Genomic DNA, 26,300 nt, shown 5'->3' on the forward strand with positions numbered 1-26,300 from the left:
GTATTGATGATAGACGAAACATGTCCAATTTGGTTAACCTCGTATGGGCGGACGGACAGGACGATCACTATATGCCTCCCGCATCAGTAGATGTAGAAAAAAAGTAGTAGTAGAAAAAAAAAGACTTCTGGTCCTTCACTATTATTTATTATGGTTGCTGTCATAAATATAACTATTTATCAAATACCAATTTTAATACTTTATTAAAATATAATGTTATCAAGAGTGTGATGTCATTTTGTGATATCATTTTAATATGTGTTGTTCAGTATGTGTCATCATGTTAAAAAGCTCATTTAAGTCAATATTATCATTTGACTCAGGCTAGAAAGAACCAAATGTATATTATCAGTATGTGTATTATTTAGAATTCTAGGTCACCAGCAGTATCTCACTTACCTGAATTCTCTGATAGCAATAACCTTGTAGAATTCTAGAAGGTCACCCAGAAGAATCTCACTCTCGTCCATACCCTCAACATCGGTGTCCCTAAAATATAATAACAGAACTCCACGTTATACCCATAACATCATGCCATCAAGTACACACCAAATGGTCAAGTGTTTTAAAAGTGTTTATTGTCCAACCAACAATAACTTGAGTCTGTCAGATGTGACATTAAATCAAAGTTCTGTTAAGACTGCTTAACATCTTGCATGCAAAAAGAACCTTTGGAAGCTTCTGGAATGGGAGCATAAAATGCATCTTGCCTTATCCTTCAACACCTAAAATGGTTAATATTCTTCTGGAGGAGTCGCCCTTATGGGCAACTGGTACGGACTTTAATAAATGAAGAAATTATCTTATGGGCAACTGGTAGGGACTTTAATGAAGAAATTATTATGCTATTTTGTATTCCAAAGCATGTTTGATACATTTATAAATGGCACACTAGCTTGATATACAGATAATTTAACTGAAAACAAAAACAGCACTCTGCATTATCACATAGTAACTGTTATGTATTTCTTCTTATTTAGAAAGTAATAGTATTTGTGTTTGATCATGTAAGTTTTGCAAAAACTAAAAACTGCTTAGTAAAAGATATATTCGCCTCCTCAATATATAGCTGAGATATTGAGTTTACCTGGATCCTGTCTTAATCAGTTTGACAAGCATGTTGGAAAGCACCTCAATGACCCCTTGTTCTGTCATCACCGTGGCAACAACATCAGATGTCTCAAACAGCTTGCAACAGAACTGGATTGAATTATGGCAGAGGGCAAGGTCACCAAGTGTGTTGCTTAGCAACGACAACATCAATGGGATAGCCGACTGCTGTACTCTTGTCAAGTCTTCCAAGACTTCATCTGGACGTAATCTAGGAAGAGAAATGAAAATACATGAGGGCTATTACGGTCCTCAAGACACTTATCTTACCTTAACCTTTTGACCTTAAACAATATGTCACATCATTCTTTCAGGAAATTTAGCTGTTCATAAGAAGTCTAAATTTTTTTTTACTCCATTTTCAGCTATGGTGGCACCTACAAGGGGTCAAGAGAAACCAAATGAAAAAAGCTTGAGAAACATCAATGGAAGAACAATACTGCCAAGTTTGGTAAAGATTCATCAACTTCAAGCAATTCAACAGAAGTTGTTCAAAGATTCTTCTTGATTTTGGTCTCTGACAACACCTATAAGGGGTTAGAAGAAACTAAATGAACAAAGCTGAGAAAGGTTCGTGACAGGGCTGGCCAAGTTTGGTGACAATCAAGGAGCTCTTTAGGTTAGCTTTAGAAGACCCTAAAAGGGGTCAAGCCAAACCATTTCCACAAAATATAGAGGTCCATACAAGGATGCTAAAGGTCAAGTTTGATGATGATCTAGCAGTTTTTCTTTTTCTAACACTACTGGCCCCTGAAAAGGGCCATTAGTGGAACCATTTGTTGTAATTTGAGAAAGGTCAATGACCTAGTTTAGTGAGGGTTCATTAAGTGGCTCATGAGAACTTGCTTAAAGGTTTTTCTACCTTTAGCTCTTGTAGCACCCGAAAGAGGTGAGGCAAACCATACGCACAAATTTGAGAGAAGTCTATACAATGATGTGACATATCTTGTTTGTGAAGATGCATCAAGTGGTTCATGAGAAGGAAGCTGATTAAAGATTTTTTCCATTGTGTGCTCTGGTGGGGCCAATTGGAATCGTTTGAACAATTTTGAGGGTGCTCCATACAAGGATGCTATAGACTAAGACTGGTGGAAATCCATCCAGTGGTTCATGGAAAGATGTTGTTTAATGCTGTATTTTTCAGCTCTGGTGGTCCTGGTTCCTGAAAGGACAAGCAGAACCATTTGAACAAACTTAAAACAGGTTCATACAGTGATACTACAGACTAAACTTAGTGAAAATCCATCCACTGGTTCATGTAAAGCTCCATCAAGTGATTCATGGGTCGATCAAGTAGAACCATTTGTTCAAACATTAGAGAGGTCCATGCCATGATGCTACAGACCAAGTTTGGTGTAATTCTGACCAGTATTGTCTGAAGAGAAGATGTATAAGTAAAATGTGGAAGCAGGACAATAGGTGCTGGACCATCCACATATACTAATAGCTCACCCTGATCAAAGTTCAAGTCAGCTTAATATATAAATATTTTTATCTAGTTTTATAAATTCCTATGAAAATTTTGAATGCAAAGTTGGAATATATGCATTCTCTATTATCTTCATTTTCACATTTAATCAAATAAGTATTGATTCAATGGATCACTTAGTCTAGATATCTTTAATATAGGCTGCACAAATTTCATACAGAAAAAGAATAGATTTAAAATAACTAATAGTTTCATCTAAAAGTACCTCCAGAACATAACAGTGATCTTAATATACTTGAGAGCAGATACACAGTAAACACTAATTACACTGACCAGTAATTTACATTGATATTTCAAAAAAAAGCTTTCTGGCTTTTCTACTACAGTATATCTAATCCTTACCCTTCATCTATTTTAAATGGCCGCTGCATCACTATGGAAACTGCAGCCTCCATCTGATCTGAGTGGGTGGGGTACTGAAATAACTGGGCAGATAACAAATGGAAACCGTCCATTTTGAAAAATTCTTCTGCATTTTGATGATTGCATCTTTGGAGATACTCTGCAATCAGCTGCAATAATATAAACCATTGTATGAAACATTGTATGATACACTGATGAACCACTGTATGATAAATTGATTGATGAAATGAACAATATGATACAGCGTGTGAAACACTGCAAGTAACATTGTATGAAACATTGCATGAATATTGTATGAAACCTTAAATAAAACATGATATGGATCATAACATGAATCATTGCATGAAACATTGTATGAAACACGGCATGAACTATTGTATGAATCTTTCCAATTTGGGTAGGTAATTACAATTTAGTTTTGGCACTCTGTCTTCAGTTTAGTATTGAAATATACATCAAATCTACAATACAATGTAACTGTGCGGATAGCATAGCTTCTTTATTAACAAGAGCTATTTGTGACTGCCCCCCATGATGGCCTCTCAGAGGCAACTTGGTATGTGACCTTGACTTTTGACCAAATGACCTGAAAAAGTAAAGGGGTCATATTTTTCAATGAAAACTGACTGCCATTAGCATAATCTTTTGACCACAGTTTTACACATTTTATAAGTGCTTCAGATCAGGAACCCTTTTCAGTTTCAATGTCACTCTGGCCTTGACCTTAGACCTACCTGCCCCCAAAACATTAGGGGTCATCTGTTTTCCAGAGGCAATAATTCTCAAAAGTTAAAAAGATTAGTCACAAGTGAAAGCAAGTTTTCATTCAATGTGACCTTGACCTTTGACCTTCTAACCCCAAAAACATTAGGGGTCATCTACTGAGCAAATGTCCGCCCACTTAGCTCAGTAGGGAGAGCATTGGTCTTCAGACTGCGGGATCGAAAGTTCGATCCCCGGGCAGGGCGTATGTTCTCTGTGACGATTTGATAAAAGCCATTGTGTCTGAAATCATTCGCCCTCCACCTCTGACAATTCATGTGGGGAAGTTGGCAGTTACTTGCAGTGAACAGGTTTGTACTGGTACAGAATCCAGGAACACTGGTTAGGTTAACTGCCCGCCGTTACATGACTGAAATACTACTGAAAAACGCCATTAAAACAAACAATTTATTTATTTATTTATTTGGGTTTTACGGCGCACCAACACAGTATAGGTTATATGGCGCCAAACATGACTACAAATTTTGGTTCCACATCTCATTTACATCGAAATAAAAACATGAGGTATGGAATCAAAATTTGCACACCTGTTGGAATCACAGAGTTACTGCAAAACCAAGTGTTAAGACCCTATTAGTCGCCTCTTACAATCATGCAAGGGTAAGGCAGTGGTTCCAATTCTTTTCATACAGATCGTCCCAGAACCACATCGGGCTAAAACGAACAAACAAAAACTAAACAAAGGCACTAAAGTTATGAAGTTTGAAGACTGTAGACCAATGTGTTCTTTAACTATTCAGCAGAAACTGTTTTCAGCCAGAGGGTCACTGTGACCTTGACCTTTGACCTACTGACTCCCAAAACATTAGAGGTCATCTACTTTCCACAGGTAATCATCCTATGAAAAATGGTGGCTAGTTAATGAGCAGAAACCTTTTTTCAGCGTCAAGGCCTAAAACAATAGGGGTCATCTACTAGGGCTGATCAATATACCGGTATATGGATATGAATTGAATATTCATGTTTACACCGATATGCGTATCGACTTTCTTCATGTATATATATATTCAGTGACCCTACTTTTAATACAAAATAAAATTAAACTTCTTCATTTTTTATCACTTTACATGAAAATATTCAGAGAAATTAAAAGAAAATATACTTTCGTAACCTTATGCCACCATTATATCACAAAATCAGTCACTGCGTACTTTCACTTTTTGTTTTGACAGCTAAGTTCAAAGACATCTGCCGAAAAGCATGACACCTCATGTAAATCAAGCATGTGATTTAAGGAAATTCCATTTTTCATTGGTTTTTTATTTTTATTCGCACACTGTCTGGAAATTACTTGCTAAAATTAAATGAAATCCATACGTCATGCCGGTAATTTTCCACTTTGGGCGAATCTGCTGCGTAATTTCTGTTGCGGGGATTTCCATTTACACAGATGTTGTTACCGCGTGTATTGCTGTTTTCATTTTAGTAATTTTAATAATCAAAGAAATAAACTGAAAGCAAAACAAACAAAGATTTGATATACTAATAAAGGCCTTGCATACCATGTACATATTAAGTTCTCAGTCGAAATTTCGAAATTTAGGACTTTAAGCTTTCCCTACGTATAGCTCTGAAATATAGACTGATACATCTATTAGATAAAAAGATCGTGCTTTAACATTTCTTTAACAATTTTAACTGAGTGCAAATTTTATAGGAGCCCATACAAGTTGACATTTTCAGTTTCTCACGGTCATTTTACCCGAAACAAACAATTATATTGGACGCGTTATGTTGCAGCTTTGAAGTTATATGTCCTACTAGCTGTTGTATTGAATCGTCAATACGTATCGTGTATTGATCCTTCTTTATTGCAATACATATCCTATCGATTTTTTCCAATCAATACACAGCCCTATCATCTACTGATCACAGCCAATCATCCTCTATGAAGTTTGACTATTGTGAGAAAAAGCATCCCAAAACATAACAGTCTACCTCTTCTTCAGAGCAGAAAATGGTGTTTCTGGAAAAATATAATCATATACTAAACTTCCACTAGAACAATTAAATCTGACATGATTTAATTAACTAGATGTGTGTACACATGGTGCTGGAAATTCTGTTGCCGTCCTGTTAATCCATAAATCCATTTTTTTATATAATAATGCTGCTAATTAATCATAACTACCAAATCATCTAGTTCCACAGTACAAACTCTACGCACATACCTTAATGACTGCCTCTCTGACCTCTGCTGAACTATTTTGTGCGAGTACAATAAAAGTTTGAGTATTGATAATTGATTTGCGGAATGTTTTTTCCACCAGTCCGTCCGGCATGGTGACTATCACAGAAGACAACAGTCTCAGCAAGCCTGTCAAAATAAATAATAAAGTCTAGGAAGAATTTTAGATGCACAGTACACAAATGTAATGATTATATTCATATACCATGACGAGACTTATTACTGTCAGTCCATGAAATTATCTTCTCAAGCTACTAATTCATTTGATCAGAGTAAGAATTACTATGGCCAACCTGATTGCATCAGATTAGTTAAAAGACAAAGAGACCAAAATAAGCCTAAGTTGCTCACCTAATGAAGACCATGACCTTTAGACCTTGCTTCTGACAAAATTTGGTGAACATCCATTAAACAGTTCCTTAAAAGTTACTTAGAGTTTTTTTCTATTTTTTTTCTACTGTGACAAGCCCTAAAACAGTCAAGTGTCCCATTTGAACAATTGTGAGAGAGGTCAATATAATTATGCAGACCGAGGTGGTGAAGACCCATCAACAGATTCATTCATATCTGTCAAAATTTGACAAATATAAAAGAAATGAACCAGGTGAGGGATTAGAAAGTGGCTGAGTATGTGTAGTACAAGAAATGCAGCACTGCTACAAAACCAGGTTTTCAATGTTTGACATCTGACAATGTAATGTATATCAAAATTCTGAAGTTTACAACATTACCTTTACTTTGTCTCAGTAAAAGGTATGTACATACCAAATTTGATGACAAATATGTAAACCTAAACTAAAGATACGGAGTGGAAACCATTTTTTATTTTTAGTACAATGACGTTGACCCAAGTGATTCTGAATACAATCTTGACATCTGCCTTGATGAAAGCTGTAAGCACACCAAGTACGGCGACAACAGGTACACCCAAACTTAAGATACTGAGCAGAAACCATTTTTCTGTTTTTAATGACAGAGACCTTGATTCTGATGACTTCAAATGCTATCCCAACTGTCATCTCCACCTAAGCTAGCTACACACCATTATATCTTATAAATATTCCTAACTAGTTATTGAGCAGAAAACTGTTTTCTTATTCTTAGTGAAAGTGACCTTGCCCTTGACAGGTATGACCCCAAATATAATCTCATTTTTTTTCTCAATAAAAGTTATCTACACACCTAGTTTGGTGACAAAAGGTGTACCAAAACTAAAGATATTGAGTGGAAACATTATTTCTATATTTAGCAACAGTGACTTTGACCTTGAAACCAGCTGCCCCAAATGCAGTCTCAGCTGTAATCTCCACCTAAGCTAACTATAAACCAAGTTTCATCAATATACCTCATTCCTAATCAAAGTTGTTGAATAGAAGCCATTTTTTGGTGTTTTAGTAACAATGACCTTAACCCAAGTAAACCCAAATACAATCCAATCCTTTGTCTTGATGACAATTGTCTACATATCAAGTTTGGTAACAATAAGTGTACCCATACTAAAGATATTAGGTGGGAACTATTTTTCTATTCTTAGGAACAGTGACACTGACCCTGTCTCAAGCAACCCCAAATGCTTTTCAGGCTGTCATTTTCACTTAAGCTAACTAATGCCAAGCTTCATCAATATACCTCATTCCTCAGTGATTGTTTTTACAAAACCATTCATGCAGCTGTAAGCACTCACCAACACAAACTGCAGTCAATCCTTTCTCTAGTTTTAGCAATTCTGCATTATCTTCATCAAAATTCAGAGAAAGACTATCTCTTGGTATAGAAGCTTCTTCAGTATCATCAGTCTCTTCATCATTAAATTCCTGTTCAACCTCCTTCTCAATCTCCATTCTACCTGAATCACCATACTTTACCCTATTTACATTTAATCCTAGACTGGTATCCTCAGATATATCAGTCCTTTCAGCATCAACATCTCTGACAGTATTATCAGTATCTTTTACACTGTCATCACCAACTAAGAATTTCACAGGTTCACTATCGTCACAAGATATAGCTGTCTTATACAAACTTTCAAAGTTGTTGGGTATTCCAGTAGATACATGCAGATTTGTTGAAGATGTAAGAATTGGTTCCAGTTCATTACCAACAGATTCAACTGCTTCCATCTCTTTTGTGTCTTTTGTTTTATCATTATCACTATCACCTGAATCACTTTTAGTTTCCTGTACTTCTTTCTTATCAGATTCTTCGTCCGTCTCTATCTGTGTTCTCTCATGATGAAATTTGACATTGCCAGCTGCTTTATCAGTCTTTTCTAAAGTGTCATTGCTTCTATTTCTATGAGGTTTTTCTGATAAAGTAAGGGACTGTTTATTGGTAATGTCAACTTCAGGATAACTCGACTCTGATTCCTCTTTGATAAAACTGTCAGACAGGTTCTTCTTTAACTTCCCAATCACTGAAATATACCACAGTTAGGATAACAATATATAAACTACTTGATTATGAAAGGGGGAAAAGGTGTGGTTTTTTGTATCAGTTTTGATACATTTTTCACAATAATGCTCACACATATATAATGGTACCAGTGGCAAATAAACTGACATGCTGGTAAATTGTTAAAACTTGTACATATAGATTAGCAATTTAAGAGTAGACTTTTGAAAGAAGAAAATATTGGCTTTTTGTACACATATATTGACCATATATATTATATTATAAGGGTTTGAACTTAACCTTGTATACTCACAAAATGCAAGTAAAAATTTCAAACTGCATGTTGAAATTTCGTAAACTTGCAATTTTGCAATTGTAACCTATGGTCCAGTTGTCTGCATTTTTAGATATTCCATCTCTACTGCTGATGTTTTTTGACAAATTGTAATCATTTCATATTTTTTACCCTTTAACAGTTGAAAAATACCTGTAGTAAAATACTGATTTTGTTTAGAAATCTTCTATTAGAAACTATTTATTAACAGTGCAAATATGAGTTGCTACAGGTTTTATTTTGTTTGTTTGTTTGTTTTGGGTCTAACACCATTTTTCAACAGTATTTCAGTTATGTAACAGCAGACAGTTAACCTAACCAGGGTTCCTGGATTCTGTACCAGTACAAACTTGTTCTTCGCAAGTATCTGCCAACTACCCCACATGAATCAGAGGTGGAGGATGAATGATTTAAGACACAATGTCTTTTATCAAATCGTCACAGAGAACATACGCCCCGCCCAGGGATCGAACTCATAACCCCGCGATCCGTAGATCTACCAATGAGCTAAGCGGGCAGGCTTTAATTTGTATTTTTTGATTCCTTACAGTATGTGAAATGTGCATTGTGGATTGAAAATACAAGTTCTTTTTAAATTAAGCAAATGGAAAAAAATATACTTAGAAACAAGAGCTGTCTCCATAGGATGACACATGCCCCCGATGGCACTTTGAATGAATAGTTATGGCCGATGTTAAAGTTTAGGACCTTTGACCTACAGAACTGGGTCTTGCGCGCGACACGTCATCTTACTGTGTCACACATTCATGTATAGTTATTTTAAAATCCATGCATGAATGACAAAGATATGGACTGGACATGCCCATCAATGCACTATCATGAAAAATGACCTTTAACGTCTAAGTGTGACCTTGACCTTTGAGCTACGGACCTGGGTCTTGCGTGTGACACATCGTCTTACTGTGGTACACATTCATGCCAAGTTATTTGAAAATCCATCCATCGTTGACAAAGATATGGACCGGACACGCCCATCAATGCACTATCCTTTAACGTCTAAGTGTGACCTTGACCTTTGAGCTACAAACCTGGGTCTTGCGCGCGACACGTCGTCTTACTGTGGTACACATTCATGCCAAGTTATTTGAAAATCCATCCATCAATGACAAAGATATGGGCCGGACAAGCCCATCAATGCACTATCCTTTAACGTCTAAGTGTGACCTTGACCTTTGAGCTACGGACCTGGGTCTTGCGCACGACACGTCGTCTTACTGTAGTACACGTTCATGCTAAGTTATTTGAAAATCCATCCATCGATGACAAAGATATGGACCGGACACGCCCATCAATGCACTATCCTTTAATGTCTAAGTGTGACCTTGACCTTTGAGCTACGGACCTGGGTCTTGTGCGCGACACGTCGTCTTACTGTGGTACACGTTCATGCCAAGTTATTTGAAAATCCATCCATCGATGACAAAGATATGGACCGGACACGCCCATCAATGCACTATCCTTTAATGTCTAAGTGTGACCTTGACCTTTGAGCTACAGACCTGGGTCTTGTGCGCGACACGTCGTCTTACTGTGGTACACATTCATGCCAAGTTATTTGAAAATCCATCCATCGATGACAAAGATATGGACCGGACACAAAAATTGCGGACAGACTGACAGACTGACAGACAGACGGTTCAAAAACTATATGCCTCCCTTCGGAGGCATAAAAAATGCAAATAGAAAATCTGTCTAAAATCAAACCCGGGTCAAGAAAAATGAGCCTATTAGTCTTTTTCAATATAGCTGTGAATGTCCAGAGAACATTTACCTCTGTCTGCAATATTATATGTCATTTTGACAGGTGTACTGGAAGCGAGGCCCTGTCCAAGTCCTATTTTCCATTTGGTTAGTGGAGATGGCGGCTGGCCCCAGGACAGGTTAAAGTAGAACAGAGATTTAGAATGGTTGATATATGTATTGGCTGCTGGGTGAACATTCAACAGGAAGTCACATATCTCTAGTATAAGAAGATAGTCAGGTGGGGAACCAGCCATGTTCTGTAAGATAGAAACAACACTGGTTCCCACTGACACTGACAATGAGGGAAATCCTTCCTGAATTCTCTCCTGAAACAACAAACAAAACACACTGATGTCAGTATCAAAAATACTTTCAAATAAAGTAAAACAAACAAAGTTCTATTTATTTGTTTGGTTTTACCCAAAACTATAACCATATGATGCAGTCTTAATCTTGTTCTTGGATACTTTGACAAGTACCATCTTCTTCAAAAGTAACAGGCACAAATGGTGAGAAACTAGAGCTATCACTAAAGGTGATGAATGTACCCCCGAATGCACTGACACAGTACATTGCAATTTGATGCACACAGGATTGCATAATTACATGGACTGTAATTCGAGGGCTTGGTGCAAAACTATTGTAAGCGTATATAAATAAAGAACAAGATACAATAGTTTTGCGCCAAGCCCTCGGTATGTATATAGACTGTATGTATACAGTATAGTAACAAAAAACAAAGTCCCATAACTATACAGAATATTTATCTAAAAGAACGTAACATGCACCATGCACAACTAGGGTTGGTACTGATCACTTGTATGAAGTTTCATTAAATTGTGTGCAAGGGTTCGGAAGATTAGGCGTGCACAAGATTGCATATGCAGACTGTATGTACATAGTATGTTAACAAGAAACAAAGTCCTATAACTCTGCAATTTTTGTTGTTGAAAGAACCTAACATGCCCAATGCACAACTACTGTTGTTACTGATCATTTGTGTGAAGTTTCATTAAATTGTGTCAAGGGGATGAGGAGAGATGGTTCGCACAAGATTGTGTCTATGTATATAGTCTAGTAACAAACAAGAGGGCCAAGATGGCCCTAGGTCGCTCACCTAAGAAACACTCCTAACAGTGTAAAACATGTTGACCTAGTTATTTCAGGAAACAAATATTCTGACCAATTTTCAGTATTAGATGGACCAAAAAATTGGTCTCTTGCGATAAAACAAGCATTTTCTTAGATATGACCTAGTTTTTGACCCTAGATGACCTATGTTCAAACTCGACCTTAGATTTTATCAAGGCAATCATTCTGACCAAAATTCATGAAGACAACTGAAAAATACAGCCTCTATCCAATACAGAAGTATTTTTCTTGATTGACCAAGTGACCTAGTTTTGACCCCAGATAACCATATACAAATTCGACTAGATTTACATTAAGGCAATCAACCTGACCAAATTTCCATAAATATCAACTGAAAAAAACGTCTCTATCGCATACACAAATTTTCTTTAATTTGACCTAGTGACCTAGTTTTTGACCTCAGATAACCATATTCAAAACCGACCTAGTTTTCATCAGCAATCAACTCTGACCAAATTCATGAAATCATTGAAAAATACATCCTCTATTGCATACACAATGTTTTTCTTCGATTTGACCTAGTGACCTTGTTTTTGACCCAGAGACCCATTTTCGAAATCAGCCTAGATTTATCAGGTAATCATTTCTGGCATAAATTTCATGAAGATCAGTTTGAAAAATACAGCCTCTATTGCATACACAAGGTTTTTCTTGATTTGACCTAGTGACCTAGTTTTTGACCCAGATACCCATTTCGAACTTGGTCTAAATTTTCTCAAGGCAATCATTCTGACCAAAATTCATGAAGATCATGAAAAATACAGCCTCTAATCGCATACACAGGTTTTTACGCGATATGACCTAGTGACCTCGTTTTTGACCCCAGATGACCCATTTTCGAACTCGGCCTAGATTTCATCAAGGTAATCATTCTGACCAAAATTCATGAAGATCAATTGAAAAATACTGCCTCTATTGCATACACAAGGTTTTTCTTTGATTTGACCTAGTGACCTAGTTTTTGACCCAAGATGACCCATTTTCGAACTCGGCCTAGACTTCATCAAGGCAATCATTCTGACCAAAATTCATGAAGATAAATTGAAAAATACAGCCTCTATCGCAAACACAAGGTTTTTCTTTGATTTGACCTAGTGACCTAGTTTTTGACCCGAGATGACCCATTTTCGAACTCGGCCTAGATTTCATCAAGGTTATCATTCTGACCAATATTCATGAAGAAGAATTGAAAAATACAGCCTCTATCGCATACACAAGGTTTTTCTTTGATTTGACCTAGTGACCTAGTTTTTGACCCGAGATGACCCATTTTCGAACTCGGCTTAGATTTCATCAAGGTTATCATTCTGACCAATATTCATGAAGATTAATTGAAAAATACCACCTCTATCGCATACACAAGGTTTTTCTTTGATTTGACCTAGTGACCTAGTTTTTGACCCAAGGTGACCCATTTTCGAACTCGGCCTAGATTTCATCAAAGTTATCATTCTGACCAATATTCATGAAGATTAAATGAAAAATACAGCCTCTATCGCATACACAAGGTTTTTCTTTGATTTGACCTAGTGACCTAGTTTTTGACCCGAGATGACCCATTTTCGAACTCGGCCTAGATTTCATCAAGGTTATCATTCTGACCAATATTCATGAAGATTAATTGAAAAATACAGCCTCTATCGCATACACAAGCTAAATGTTGACAGACGACGGACGACAGACGACGGACGCCGGACGCCGGACATCGAGCGATCAGAAAAACTCACCTGAGCATTGCTCAGGTGAGCTAAAAACAAAGTCCCATAACTCTGCAAATTTTTTTTCTGAAAGAACCTAACATGCCCCATTGTTGTTATTGATCACTTGTGTGAAGTTTCATTAAATTGTGTCAAGGGGATGAGGAGAGATGGTTCGCACAAGATTGTGTCTATGTATATAGGATAGTAACAAAAAACAAAGTCCCGTAACTCTGCAAAAAAATTTTCTGAAAGAACCTAACATGTCCCATGCACAACTACTGTTGTTACTGATCACTTGTGTGAAGTTTCATTAAATTGTGTCAAGGGGATGAGGAGAGATGGTGCGCACAAGATTGTGTCTACGGACAGACGGACGAACAGACAGACAACCTGAAACCAGTATACCACCCCCCTAACAACTTTGTTGTCGGGGGGTACAAAAATACAGAACTTCGTAGAATCTTGTTGGTTGACTTGCTGCACAGAGCTTTCTCATGAAAAGTATTTTGTTAATACACTTGTATAAGTTGTTAAATTAAAAACATTAAAACACTTTGAAATAACTATTGGCCTAATACCACAGGAAAGCAACATGAATTTCAACTATCCTGACTTTAGAAAGTCAACAGAAGGTAAACATGTAACATATAGTTAGTATCTTACCTGATAGACTTTGAAGATTTTATTAACAATATTGATGGCCTGGTATTGTTTAATGTTAAAGTTCTGATGTGGATGTTCTTCTTGTACCAGACATGCAAGTCCTGCAAACAACATCTCTGTTACTGATTGGTCACACCTCTCCCAGTTCAACCAATGAAGAACTAGATGCTCAATAATGGTGACATCACGGATGACAGCATCTGTTTTATGCTTCAGCATCATGTCTGATGAGCCGGGAGAAAATCTGTACAGTGATTCTGTGGTGGCCGCATCCATAATCACCTGCACGTAATTATACAATATATTACTTAGTTAACAGTAAGTCTTTTTCAATACAAGCAAATACAGTGAATTTATATCCGCTGCTGATTTAGTTGTTTTTTTAATGAGAGGACTATATTTTGAAAGATACTTCATTTCCAGATATACAAAAGCTATAAACAAACGGACTGTGCAATATTTTGTTTGTTCCTTTTCTTTACAAAATCAAGGGAAAAAGCTCTGCCATATAATGATCTATATTTGTATAAGTTTCATGAAGATCCGTCAATGGGTTACTTTGTATAGTGGGAATTTGTGAATTTTAGAACAATTAAAGCACACTGTTATCTCATTCCTTACAAAATTATAGCATGTAGGAGGGTACTAAACACATTGTCTTTCCCTGCAAAATTACTTCTACAGTCCTGCAACACTTCATCACTGGTTAGGACTTCTGTATATTTACCTTGAGAGTGAGTTGTCCTGGAACACTTCTACTACTGGTTAGGACCTTACATAACAGAGCATGGCCTCCAATGTTGAGATATTCCTCCTGTAACTGTGAGGAGTGATGCATCACAGACATGAGTATCTTCAGAACCTCTGACTGGATTTTCTCTGCCTCTTCGGTAGGCATACTTTCTGGGCAGCGTTCATACACCTACAAAGTTTAGTTACATATGCATAAGTTCACAAGAAAATGCTGACTCTTGTTAGTATTGTTACACATAATTTGTAACACAGTAATGTTGTGACAGCTGACATGATCCTGATAATTTTGCACATAATAAATATTGTAATGACTGTTACCTTAGCAACAAGAAACAAAATCGCTGCAATGCCTCCCGACTCTTCTATGGCCATTTCTAAGCTTGTGCTACTGTTGCTATGGAGATGACCTTGGAACACTGGGGTCACGACCTTTGGTTGCTGTGTCAAGAGGGCATCTGGGGCATATGCTAGGTTACTGGGACTTTGATTTGGTATCAGTTTAGAAACTGGTGGATACTCCAACATCTCTTTACATTTACTTGGCTGGTATGACAGTAATAAATTATTCTGAAAATAAGACTACACAGTTTACATGCATGCTACTTCAATGAACAAAAAACGTAACAGGAGAGATCTGCACTAAAGATTCTATGAAAATAAGACAGTAGATACCTCTAGGTTTTTTAAATGTGCACAAACACAATAGAGGTCTAAAGAACTGATTTTTTTTCGTTTGTCCAAAAACATCTATAATCATCTGTGAAAGAAAAACAGTGAAATTGCTGCCATGGCTACGAAATCACTGCCATGGCTATGAATAATTGTGAACTTTGCATATTATGAACAATGAAACATCTTTGAATTCATCATATTATATTCAGAAATCTTTATCCATACATGCCTTATCTTGATTTTATTTTTTAAAAAGTGTTTTAACCTATGATAAGGTACATATCAATATTCTTACCCTAGGACCTGTAAAGTCTACCCTCTTAATGCCTACTAGTGTATCGTAGTCTATCCTTGAGTGTAACACTGTGTTCTTGTGTAAGTGAGGAGCGTATACTGTTGATACAGTGCTAGAGTCACATTTCAGTATAGATCTGTTGTTAGGGCCAAGTGTGTACAGATGAAAGCACAGTTCTTTTGATATTGGTGAACCTGTAATTAATCATATGGTATTATTAACATTAACATTTGGAAAACCAGATTTAGTTCTACTGTGTTTTAAAATCATTTTTTGTGACAGTGGGTGGGGGAAACAGGTTATTCTTGCTACAAGTAACTCGCAACACAAGGGTCAGTACTCATCAATCCTGTTGGTCAAATATTCAGGCTAATGCTCAAGAAGACAAACTTCTATTCAAAGTTCATTTGTTGATGCATGTATTTAGGTATAAGTCTGCTGAAAGTTTGAAACAATAAATAGACTACTAGAAAGTATATATATATTGCTTAACCTATATTTATAACACTTATGAAGGGTAAAAAATGCAGGCAAACATTTTCTTTTCCAGAAGTCTTAAATAAGATTATAAGAAAATTAATCTTAAATCTGCATTATACTAAACACATTTTAGCCTTCGTAGTCAAGTTCACTCTAAAAAGTTGCACTTTACCTTTAAACAACATCATGTGACCAAGCTGCCAGTTTCCTAGCTGACAAGTGTGTAGATTGGTTACAGTATGACCCACACATAGGTGTGGTTGTAGCTGGGATGATCTATGTCGAGACCTAATTGATGAATGAGGATGGTCCAGGACAAAATTATGACTCAGCCAACCATCTATCACAAGTTTTACCTGGAAATAAATGGAAGACTTTTATTTAAGCAACATTCTGAATACATGTAAAAAATGTCATAACCCATCATCTGTGTACTCATGATGCTAGCACCACCTAATGGCCTATGGTAATGGCTACAATCCATTACAAGAATATTTGATAATCAGTTGAAACTTAATATTTTTAGTTATATTTGTATGCAGCATAACATCTATAGCATCATGCATCACAAACATTGTGATGAACTGTTTGCTAGTTGGAATTTAAGACTAAAAATTTGTTGGCTTTTCAATTTTACTGGTCAGTAAAGAGCCTACTTAACCAACTCCACATTATTTCAGTCATAGATGGGCACCTTTGTACATGTCATTGTCAATATCTATTTCGGCAAAAACATTGAGAAGTTTGACTTTTTCCAGTTTCTTCCCACTCTACATCTTAAAAGCTTTGTTTGCATCACAAGATGAGAAATGAAATATAACGACATACATTGCCCATTACTGTGCTGCCTTCATATCCTTCTTTATAGCTGATCACCAGGTGCTGCCATCTGTCAGGGGACATCACTCCTGATAACCTACTTTCCTTCACAACCAGTCCAATATCACTCACTTCACTTGTCAATCTGGAGAGGTAAACAGCAAAATTAAAACTTAAAACTGCGTGTTCATAGTATGTTTTTTAAGCTTACCTCTAAATCTAAAATCTTTTCAAATGACAAAGTTTAATGTAGCTGTAGCTAAAATATAAATGTTGAAACCATTGTCAGTTTTCATATTTAATGCTTTTGCTTCTGCTGAGTTTAAAATCAAATCAACATAAGTTAGGTCATATGGCAACTTCAACGCTTTCAACAGAGGAGAAAAACCCAAGGTGTCCCTGTGTGCATTACTTCAGGTTTGGGCAGGCCTTGGATAGACTCACCAGCCAACCATAAGTAAGCCGGATGGCTTCCTAACATGACAGTTTCAAAGCCCAAAGCTGTGAAGGGAAACTGATTCTTAGTCAGTGACCTTAACCACTCAGCTTTAGAGTCCCCCAACTTCAAAGCAGAGTGCAACTGGAACTGTTATTAAAGTTACCTAAAGATCAAAGAGCCTGTGTATGTATCAGTCCAGATCTCCAGCAGCTTCTCCTTGGTTCCTATGGAAAGCATATGTAAACATCCTGCTACAGTACTGTCCTCAGACTGGTTCACATCATGCTTGCAGCTCTTCATTTCACCTGCTCATGCAGAATTTATCAGTTTACAGGGACAACATATTAATATCAACAAACTAAACAGAAATTAGATAATGATCATGTTAATAATTTATTGCTATGAGAAAAGAAATATTAACTCCACATGTGGTTTTCCTGCCCATATCAAACAGTTGACAAGTACAGTCTTGACAGTAACTCATGTCAGGAAGAAGCTTTTGCCTCTATGTAACCCTTGAATTTGCATTTCAGAAGTTTTCCTAATAAGTTACCTGTGAGAAGAATAAACCGAATGAATACTAAAAATAACCATCCTTCAAGAGAAAGACAATTTCATCTTCATATATATTTATATATACAGTTTAAAGATTTTAGCTATGGAGTAAATGCCTAATGACTAAGTTTATTCAACTTAAATTTGCTAAACTAGAGTAAGATACCTGTTTCAATATCATAAATTGGCACTCTCTGCAGACATCTTGGACTTTGTTCCTTCTGTAGACACACCCACATTGCGACTGTGACACCTATTTGTAAAGGAGGCCAGGAAACAGCATCTTTCAAACAAGTCTGCAGAGCACAGGTACTCCAAACTTCCTGTCTAACTTTAATAGTGTCAGAATCTGAAATAAATACCTTTTGAATAAATATTTGCATTACATAATTCTTTCTCTATTTCAAAAGGTCATATGAAATGTAGAAAGTGTTTTCTTCCAATATTGTACAAGCCACACTCTGGAGTCTTGCACTATCCTGGCAACAATGCTCTACATGCTTGGTACCTCCCAACAAACATATTTAATACAAATGGTACATAAATGTACTATAATTTCATTTTTTTTCTGTCTATTACAATGTTGTTGAAAGAGGTTTTAACTTCATCAAAAAGGAGCATTTACAGATATACACAATACAGTGGAATATGTGTAATGCCATGTCTTTATTTGAGCCGCACCATGAGAAAACCAACAAGGTGCATTTGCAACCAGCATTGATCCAGACCAACCTGCCCATCCGCACAGTCTGGTCAGGATCCATGCTATTTGCTTACAGTTTCTGTAATTGCAATAGGCTTTGAAAGCGAACAGCATGGATCCTGACCAGACTGCATGGATGCACAGGCTGGTCTGGATCCATGCTGGTCACAGATGCACTATGTTGGTTTTCTCATGGCGAGGCTCATCTGCAAGTTGAATGCCTAACAAGATTCCCAATATGACAGTCTATGACCAAAATTTACCACAAACAATTAAGTACCTGTCTTTTCAGCTTTCTGGAAGTTGGACATGAACAAGTTTGTCACTGTGTCAGACACTGTCTTTATCAATGGGCTGATTCCAACAGGGGGCAGTTCAAATGATCCATTCTCTAAAAACTCTTCTTCAACAACCTTCTGTGACTGTTCACACTGTAAAACTGGGAATTTAACACTGTGATGGGAAAGGACTGGGGACTTCTCAAGAATTGTCAGAAACACACTGAGCAGTTTTTCCTGAAATTTAGAAGAACTTTGTTGTATAGATGTCTCTAAGGAGCTGAAACATAACATGGTAAACTAGCAAAAGTAGGAGTAAACTTACACTTGAACCATGATACAATAAACATATCTTTCATTGCCAGAGAGTGCATGAAAACTGTAGAGCTCAAAACCAGTAAATTCAATATTACCCCCACTTCACTCCAACCCCTACCCCTCCCAAGATCAGATGGACTCGAATTTCTATCCAACTATTTTTTATCGTAACAGAAGATTCATAAAAACACTGTCTCATTTTGAAACTATGTGACAATGATTTGGTATAGGGATGGTCAATAGATACTGAAATTAGCTTGTTCTCACCATGGGTATATCAGAGTGTTGGAACAGCTGTAGAATTTTCTGTAGGTCATGTGACTCCAGTCTGTACTGGCCAAGCTGTTCCAACAATCCAACTAGGTTTTCTGAAACTGAATAATTCAATATGTTAATTTCATTGCATATAAGAAATACAAGAAAATGTATATTTCAACAGACTTCTTAGCTCGCAAAAAACATTAATACCAAGTATACACATAGTCTAGTAAATATCAGTATAATTAGGCTTGTCATTTGAGTCCAATAGTGTACACAGAAAAGCACAAATCTACATTAAAATTTAAAAAAAACTATGTTTTTTATACAATAATATTCAAGTGGTATGACACTGTCCTTAACATCGTATTATCTGGACAAGCCTGAAGTACACATACTCAAGTAGTTCAGAGTTAACCTTCTGTAGGACTCTAACCTTTAACCTGCTGGCAGCAAATGATTCTGCCTTTGTGACCAATGCAGACCAATATCAGCCTGCACTTCCGTGCAAGGTGATATTGGTCTAGACTTTTCGCTATTCAGTCAGTAAATGTTCAGTGAACATCCTTTCGAATAATAAATGGTACTGCCCAAATTGAATGACAGACCAGTCTATATTAAAATTACAGCAGGGTAAAGGCTAAAGAAGTACTGTGAAAACATATATATTCATGTGGGAATAGTGTTTGCTGATCTAGTCACTGAGGCAATCCACAAAACTAAATCCTAAAAAAATCCAAAAAAATTCTGTTTCATTTCAGGCTCAAAAGTTGTAATCCACAAATTCATATCCCCAAACAATAACTATTTTGGCCAAAACTGCAAAATTGCATGCCAACAGAATTTCACAAAATGTACTTTTTATGCCCGCTGTGCCATAGACATGGAAGGCATGTCCATTATTCCATTTGTAATACTTTCTTGTGTACTCAATTCCTACAGATGTCCAGTTGAAATGGAACTTGGTACAAATCATCTAGATGTGAAGTAGACATTATCAGGACTATAATGTCAGATTACTATTTTTCAAGTTATGGTCCTTTTTTGGACTTTGAAATATTACAAAAGCATCAGAACACTGTGTACTCAACTTCTCCTACACTTTCCACTAAAGACAAATGAAATTTGGTACACATTATCAAAAATTAAGTGGATAAGCACACAAAGTCAGGACTGTCATGTCCAATTAATTTTTGGGTTGTGGACTTTATTATTCTATTAAGCATTTTCAGGGTGCATTTGTCATATGCTGCTGACATCATTTTTATTCTTTAACCATTGTCAATTAAATATAGCAATATATCAACCACAACTAAACAAAGTAATTTCATGTAAATATAAAGAAATGTTTTCCGGTACCTGTCTCTTCTGTTTCAGTTTTCAGCAAACTATCCCAGAATCCTTTATCTCCCAGAATTACAGACAACACATCCTGTAATACAAAAGTAAGACTGACATTAGTTAGGTTTGTGTGATGTGGGTAATCTACCTTTTTGCAACACTGACTAGGTTATATAATGGCTGTTGGACAACCTGACAGCTGTTCCTGGTTTTGATATCAGTATAAGGACTATTTTTCTCAAAACAATGACTAGAAACTAGACCAACTTTATTATCTATTTCAAACTTACCTCATTCTATAATTTACTGTAAAATACAACTTAAATATTACCATGCCTCGACATAAAGAATTTACATGACCATGAGTTGTATTCTTCTAATGCTATGGTTTTTCAGCAAACGTTCGTTCCCCCACTGATAAAACATGTTAACACTTTTGTCAATAAAGAGCAGACCCATTATGGCCACTTGCTCTGTCAGCTTAATAGTCTATTTTAAAAATATTCTGATAGTAACTGGCCTTGTGGAAAAAATGTTTTTTAAACAGGAAAAAAATAAGGCATTTTTAAAGAAAGTATTAAAGAAAGTAGTTTATTTTGTTACTTATTGATCCTGATATGCATTGACAGTGGTCTGTAGTGATTTACACTGATTGCATGTCTACTATAACATAGTTTTTGGCATTTCACTTATAGACTGATCATAAGGTCAGTTACAATCAGAACATTTTTTAAGGAGTTTTGGTAAAATTCATGTACTTTTCCACATTTTTTCAAGTTTCAGCAATTTTCAAGACATATTCAAGGACAAGCATCTAATTCAAGGACTTTTCAGGTTTGTGCAAAGCCTGGGTTCAAATCCAGTCTGACATAGGTAAATGACTGACATGTTCACACAGTGCATTAGCTAGGTTCACATCCAGTCTGACACAGGTAAATGACTGACCTGTTCACACAGTGCATTAGCTAGGTTCACATCCAGTCTGACACAGGTAAATGACTGACCTGTTCATACAGTGCATTAGCTAGGTTCACATCCATTCTGACACCAATAAATGACTGACCTGTTCACATAGTGCATTAGCCTGGTTCACATCTATTCTGACATAGATAAATGACTGACCTGTTCACACAGTGCCCTGGCCGGGTTTACATTCATTCTGACATAGATAAATGACTGACCTGTTCTCACAGTGCCCTAGCCAGGTTTACATTCATTCTGACACAGATAAATGACTGACTTGTTCACACAGTGCCCTAGCCAGGTTTACATTCATTCTGACACCAATAAATGGTTGACCTGTTCACACAGTGCATTAATCTGGTTCACATCCATTCTGACATAGATAAATGACTGACCTGTTCTCACAGTGCCCTAGCCAGGTTTACATTCATTCTGACACAGATAAATGACTGACTTGTTCACACAGTGCCCTAGCCAGGTTTACATTCATTCTGACATAGATAAATAATGACTGACCTGTTCACACAGTGCCCTTGCCAGGTTTACATTCATTCTGACATAGATAAATGACTGACCTGTTCACACAGTGCCCTAGCCAGGTTTACATTCATTCTGACATAGATAAATGACTGACCTGTTCACACAGTGCCCTAGCCAGGTTTACATCCATTTTGACATATATAAATGACAAACCTACTCACACAGTGCTTTAGCCAGGTTTACATTCATTCTGACATAGATAAATGACTGACATGTTCACACAGTGCTTTAGCGTATGCATTCATTCTGACATAGATAAATGACTGACCTGTTCATAGTGCCCTAGCCAGGTTCACGTTCATTTTGACATAGATAAATGACTGACCTGTTCACAGTGCCCTAGCCAGGTTCACATTCATTTTGACATAGATAAATGACTGACCTAGACAGGTTCACATTCATTCTGACACATATAAAATGACTGACCTGTTCACAGAGTGCCTTAGCCAGGTTCACATCCATTCTGACATTCTGTAGAAGCTTGTATAGTACTGCACTGATCACTGATTGGTTGTATTCCTGTCGCCGTAGCAACACTAGTAAATCAAACAGTAGTCCAAAGGTTGTAGGAAAGTAAATCTTGTATGGATTTCTGGACTTCAGTACACTACATCTAATCCTCTTGTCTAAAACACATGTTAATTTCAGTTGTTACTACAGGCTGTGTCTACAGACAATCTGCTTATACAGAACAACTGCAAAGTATGTGATACGAGAAATCTCTACTGACCTACAATATAATATGTTTTATGCAACCAACCAACTTATACATCACCTAGTTGAACTCTGAAATATACAATTTTTAATCTACATATTTATTTTTTATTACAGGACCATGCAGGTAAAGCATACCACCAATCAAGAATGTTAAATTTATCTTTTTTGTAACTGACTTGTAATGTTTTACTGTCCTAATTAGGATCTACACAAAACATTTTTCAAAAATCAAGAAAACACTGGATTATGAAATAAATGTCCAACAATGAAACACTGCTAGCGACATGTGTTTGGATTCCTCAAAACCCTGGATAACTTGTGCCCCAAATAAATCTTTGATTTTCTTCTTGTCAAGCATAATTCTTTCATTCATTTTCTACTTGTCTCCCCATAATTCTTTCTTTTTCTACTTGTCTTCCCATAATTCTTTCATTTTGTACTTGTCTTTATACTTGTCTCCCCATAATTCTTTCATTTTATACTTGTCTCTTCTTTCATTTTATACTAGTTTCCCCATAATTCTTTCATTTTATACTTGTCTTCCCATAATTGTATCATTTTGTTCTTGTCCCAAAATAATTCTTTCATTTTATACTTGTCTTCCCATAATTCTTTCATTTTATACTTGTCTCCCCATAATTCTTTCATTTTATACTTGTCTTCCCATAATTCTTTCATTTTGTTCTTGTCCCAAAATAATTCTTTGAATTTCTACTTTTCTCTGAATAATTCTTTGATAAATTTCTTACTTATCCCTGCATAATTCAAACACATAACTGTACATGTTGTATCACAACACAGCAGACATTATTTACAAAATGATTAACAAGAGCGCCGCCAAGCAGGGCAATATACGCCCGAAGGGTTACATCAGAGGATGGGAGCAAAATTTAAAGAACTTGACTGTTGATGCCCAAAGGACAGGTACAAAAAAAAAAGAAACAAAAAAAAAATATAAAAATTCTAAGTCCAGAAAAAAATTCTTACCAAGTAAAGTTATGTCAAAATACATCTAAAAATTGGATGTATAATCATTGTTTACCACAGAAAAGTGGTCTCGGTTTTTCCCTACTGCCAATAATAAAAGCTTCAAAATAAGCTATTTATAGTAACAAAAAAGGAAAGTAATTAAAAAGAAAAATTATTGTAATAGAACAAAAAGGGATCTGCCAAATAAAAATAAGAGCACTGCAATGCATAGCAATATACACAAAGCAAAGTCATATATGACCTTTAACACCTAAGTGTGACCTTGACCTTGAAGCCAGTCATCCAAAACATGTGCTCTGCACATCGCCTCAGTGTGGTGAACATTTGTGCCAAGTTGCTTTGAAATCCTTCAAGCAGTTCAAGAGTTACAGAGCGGACACAGCAAACTCATATATGACCTTTCACTCCTAAGTGTGACCTTGATCTTGAAGCTAGTCATCCTAAACAAGCGCTCTGCACGTCGTCTCAGTGTGGTGAACATTTGCGCCAAGTTCCTTTGAAATCCTTCAAGCAGTTCAAGAGTTACAGAGCTGAAACAAAACACACTCATATGACCTTTGACCCCTAAGTGTGACCTTGACCTTGAAATGAGATATCCAAAACATGCGCTCTGCACGTCGTCTCGGTGTGGTGAACATTTGTATCAAGTTTCTTTGAAATCCTTCAATGGGTTCAAGAGTTACAGAGCTGACACGAAATTGCTAACAGATGGACGGACAGACAGACGGACACCGGGACCATAACATAATACGTCCCTTTGGGCGCACAAAAACTCGAGATTGTTTATCACGGAAAAAGTATGCCTCCTGACACTTACCACACACAAATTGCAAAATGTCACAAATTATGGGCCACAATTCTAGCAAAAAGCACTGAACCATATCATTCCAAATGTATACAAGTGATAACTTGTGTGAAGTTTGGTGGAATTTCAATCAGTAGTATAGAAGAAGCCTAGCATAAATCAAAGAATTTGACAAATCAAGGGTAATGACTCTGTTGAAAATCATTTAATCAGAACATGACAATACACTTTACATTAATCACTTGTTCTCACTTCATTGTAAACAGCAAGTAGTGTAAACACTATAACATGAAAAATCAATAATCATAAATCTGCTGAAATTCACTGAACCTTAACATGCAGATGATATGTACAACTAGGCTTGGCACTTATAACTCCTATAAGGGCCAATAGTGTAACAGAAGTTGCCAAAATATCATAAAATTTTACATATAAAGGGCCATAACTCCCTGAAAATCACTACACTGGAGCCTGCTAATAATATGCATAATAAGAGATGGCACTTATCACTCATGTAAGAGGGAAATCTGCAGAATAATATATGAGAAGTGGCTAAACATCACAAAATTTGATGAATCAAGAGCCATAACTCTGCTGAAAAGTTTGGTGGAAAATCAATCCAATCATGTAATAGAAGTGACCAAAATATCATAAGATCTGATGAGTAAAAAATCATCAGAAGATTATAAAAAAATAATGCACAACTAGGCTTGGCAATGATCACTCTAATGTGAAGTTTAGTGTATATTTATCCAGAGTGGTGTTGGAGGAGTTGTGCTGATTAAGACAGACAGACAGACAGACAGACAGAACTAAATCCATATGTTTTTCCACATTACTTGTGGGAGACATTATTAATCCCAAATTTACATGCAGGAAATAAACCTGTTACTGCTTGTTGAAGGTTAAGTTTATTTCACTTATTACAAAGTCTGTATAGATTTGCCACAATGTAAGAGTAATATAGATGCCTTTCCAACTAAACTAAAATCTTCGACTAATATCACCTTTGCATGATAAAGAAACTGCTTGATTGTTTTGGTAATGGAAGTGATAAATTGAACAATGACAATGACTTTAGAAAAAATTTCAACAATGAAAATGAAATAAAAGATTTCTTATGGACATACAATACGTGCAATGAGGGGTGGCTGTTACACTCATTCCAATATAGATCTTCTGTTTCATTTCAATGTCATCTTTATTAAATTGAATGGGCTTTTGTTTTAACAGATGAGAAATTTTGCCAGTAACATTGAATGCCATTACTAACTGAGATAAGCCATTTTCCAAAATTAACGTAGATCTAATTTTCATCTCTTGACCTTTGGAACTTTGACATTCTCAGACTTTTAGTAAAATATCAGTTCCTCAATTTCGCTGCAAACTAATGAGAATAAATCAAAATATAGAACATCTCTTCCCAAATAAATTCCA

At 36.3% G+C, this 26,300-nt stretch overlaps 1 protein-coding gene across 5 annotated transcripts in view; it reads right to left on the reverse strand.

Annotated features, from left to right (window-relative positions):
- The window catches only part of LOC123563949 (lysosomal-trafficking regulator-like), a 132,002-nt gene that overhangs the window by 41,353 nt on the left and 64,349 nt on the right, over positions 1 to 26,300 (reverse strand). For all 5 annotated transcript variants that reach the window (XR_008366313.1, XM_053518799.1, XM_053518789.1 and 2 more), the window contains 18 exons: positions 22,778 to 22,977; positions 20,867 to 20,939; positions 19,517 to 19,623; positions 18,934 to 19,168; positions 18,117 to 18,299; positions 17,559 to 17,700; positions 16,966 to 17,101; positions 16,310 to 16,493; positions 15,658 to 15,851; positions 15,009 to 15,257; positions 14,665 to 14,859; positions 13,938 to 14,219; positions 10,451 to 10,748; positions 7,618 to 8,346; positions 5,917 to 6,062; positions 2,942 to 3,111; positions 1,088 to 1,321; positions 400 to 489 (listed from right to left, as the gene is read on the reverse strand). Coding sequence is in view for 4 of the 5 variants with exons in the window: in XM_053518799.1 (XP_053374774.1) it covers positions 400 to 489; positions 1,088 to 1,321; positions 2,942 to 3,111; positions 5,917 to 6,062; positions 7,618 to 8,346; positions 10,451 to 10,748; positions 13,938 to 14,219; positions 14,665 to 14,859; positions 15,009 to 15,257; positions 15,658 to 15,851; positions 16,310 to 16,493; positions 16,966 to 17,101; positions 17,559 to 17,700; positions 18,117 to 18,299; positions 18,934 to 19,168; positions 19,517 to 19,623; positions 20,867 to 20,939; positions 22,778 to 22,977 (3,847 nt within the window). In the remaining variant the exon portion in view is untranslated. The remainder of the gene's footprint in view (positions 1 to 399; positions 490 to 1,087; positions 1,322 to 2,941; positions 3,112 to 5,916; positions 6,063 to 7,617; positions 8,347 to 10,450; positions 10,749 to 13,937; positions 14,220 to 14,664; positions 14,860 to 15,008; positions 15,258 to 15,657; positions 15,852 to 16,309; positions 16,494 to 16,965; positions 17,102 to 17,558; positions 17,701 to 18,116; positions 18,300 to 18,933; positions 19,169 to 19,516; positions 19,624 to 20,866; positions 20,940 to 22,777; positions 22,978 to 26,300) is intronic.

This window comes from Mercenaria mercenaria, chromosome 1, assembly GCF_021730395.1.
Source record: "Mercenaria mercenaria strain notata chromosome 1, MADL_Memer_1, whole genome shotgun sequence".
Taxonomy (NCBI): Eukaryota; Metazoa; Mollusca; class Bivalvia; order Venerida; family Veneridae; genus Mercenaria; species Mercenaria mercenaria.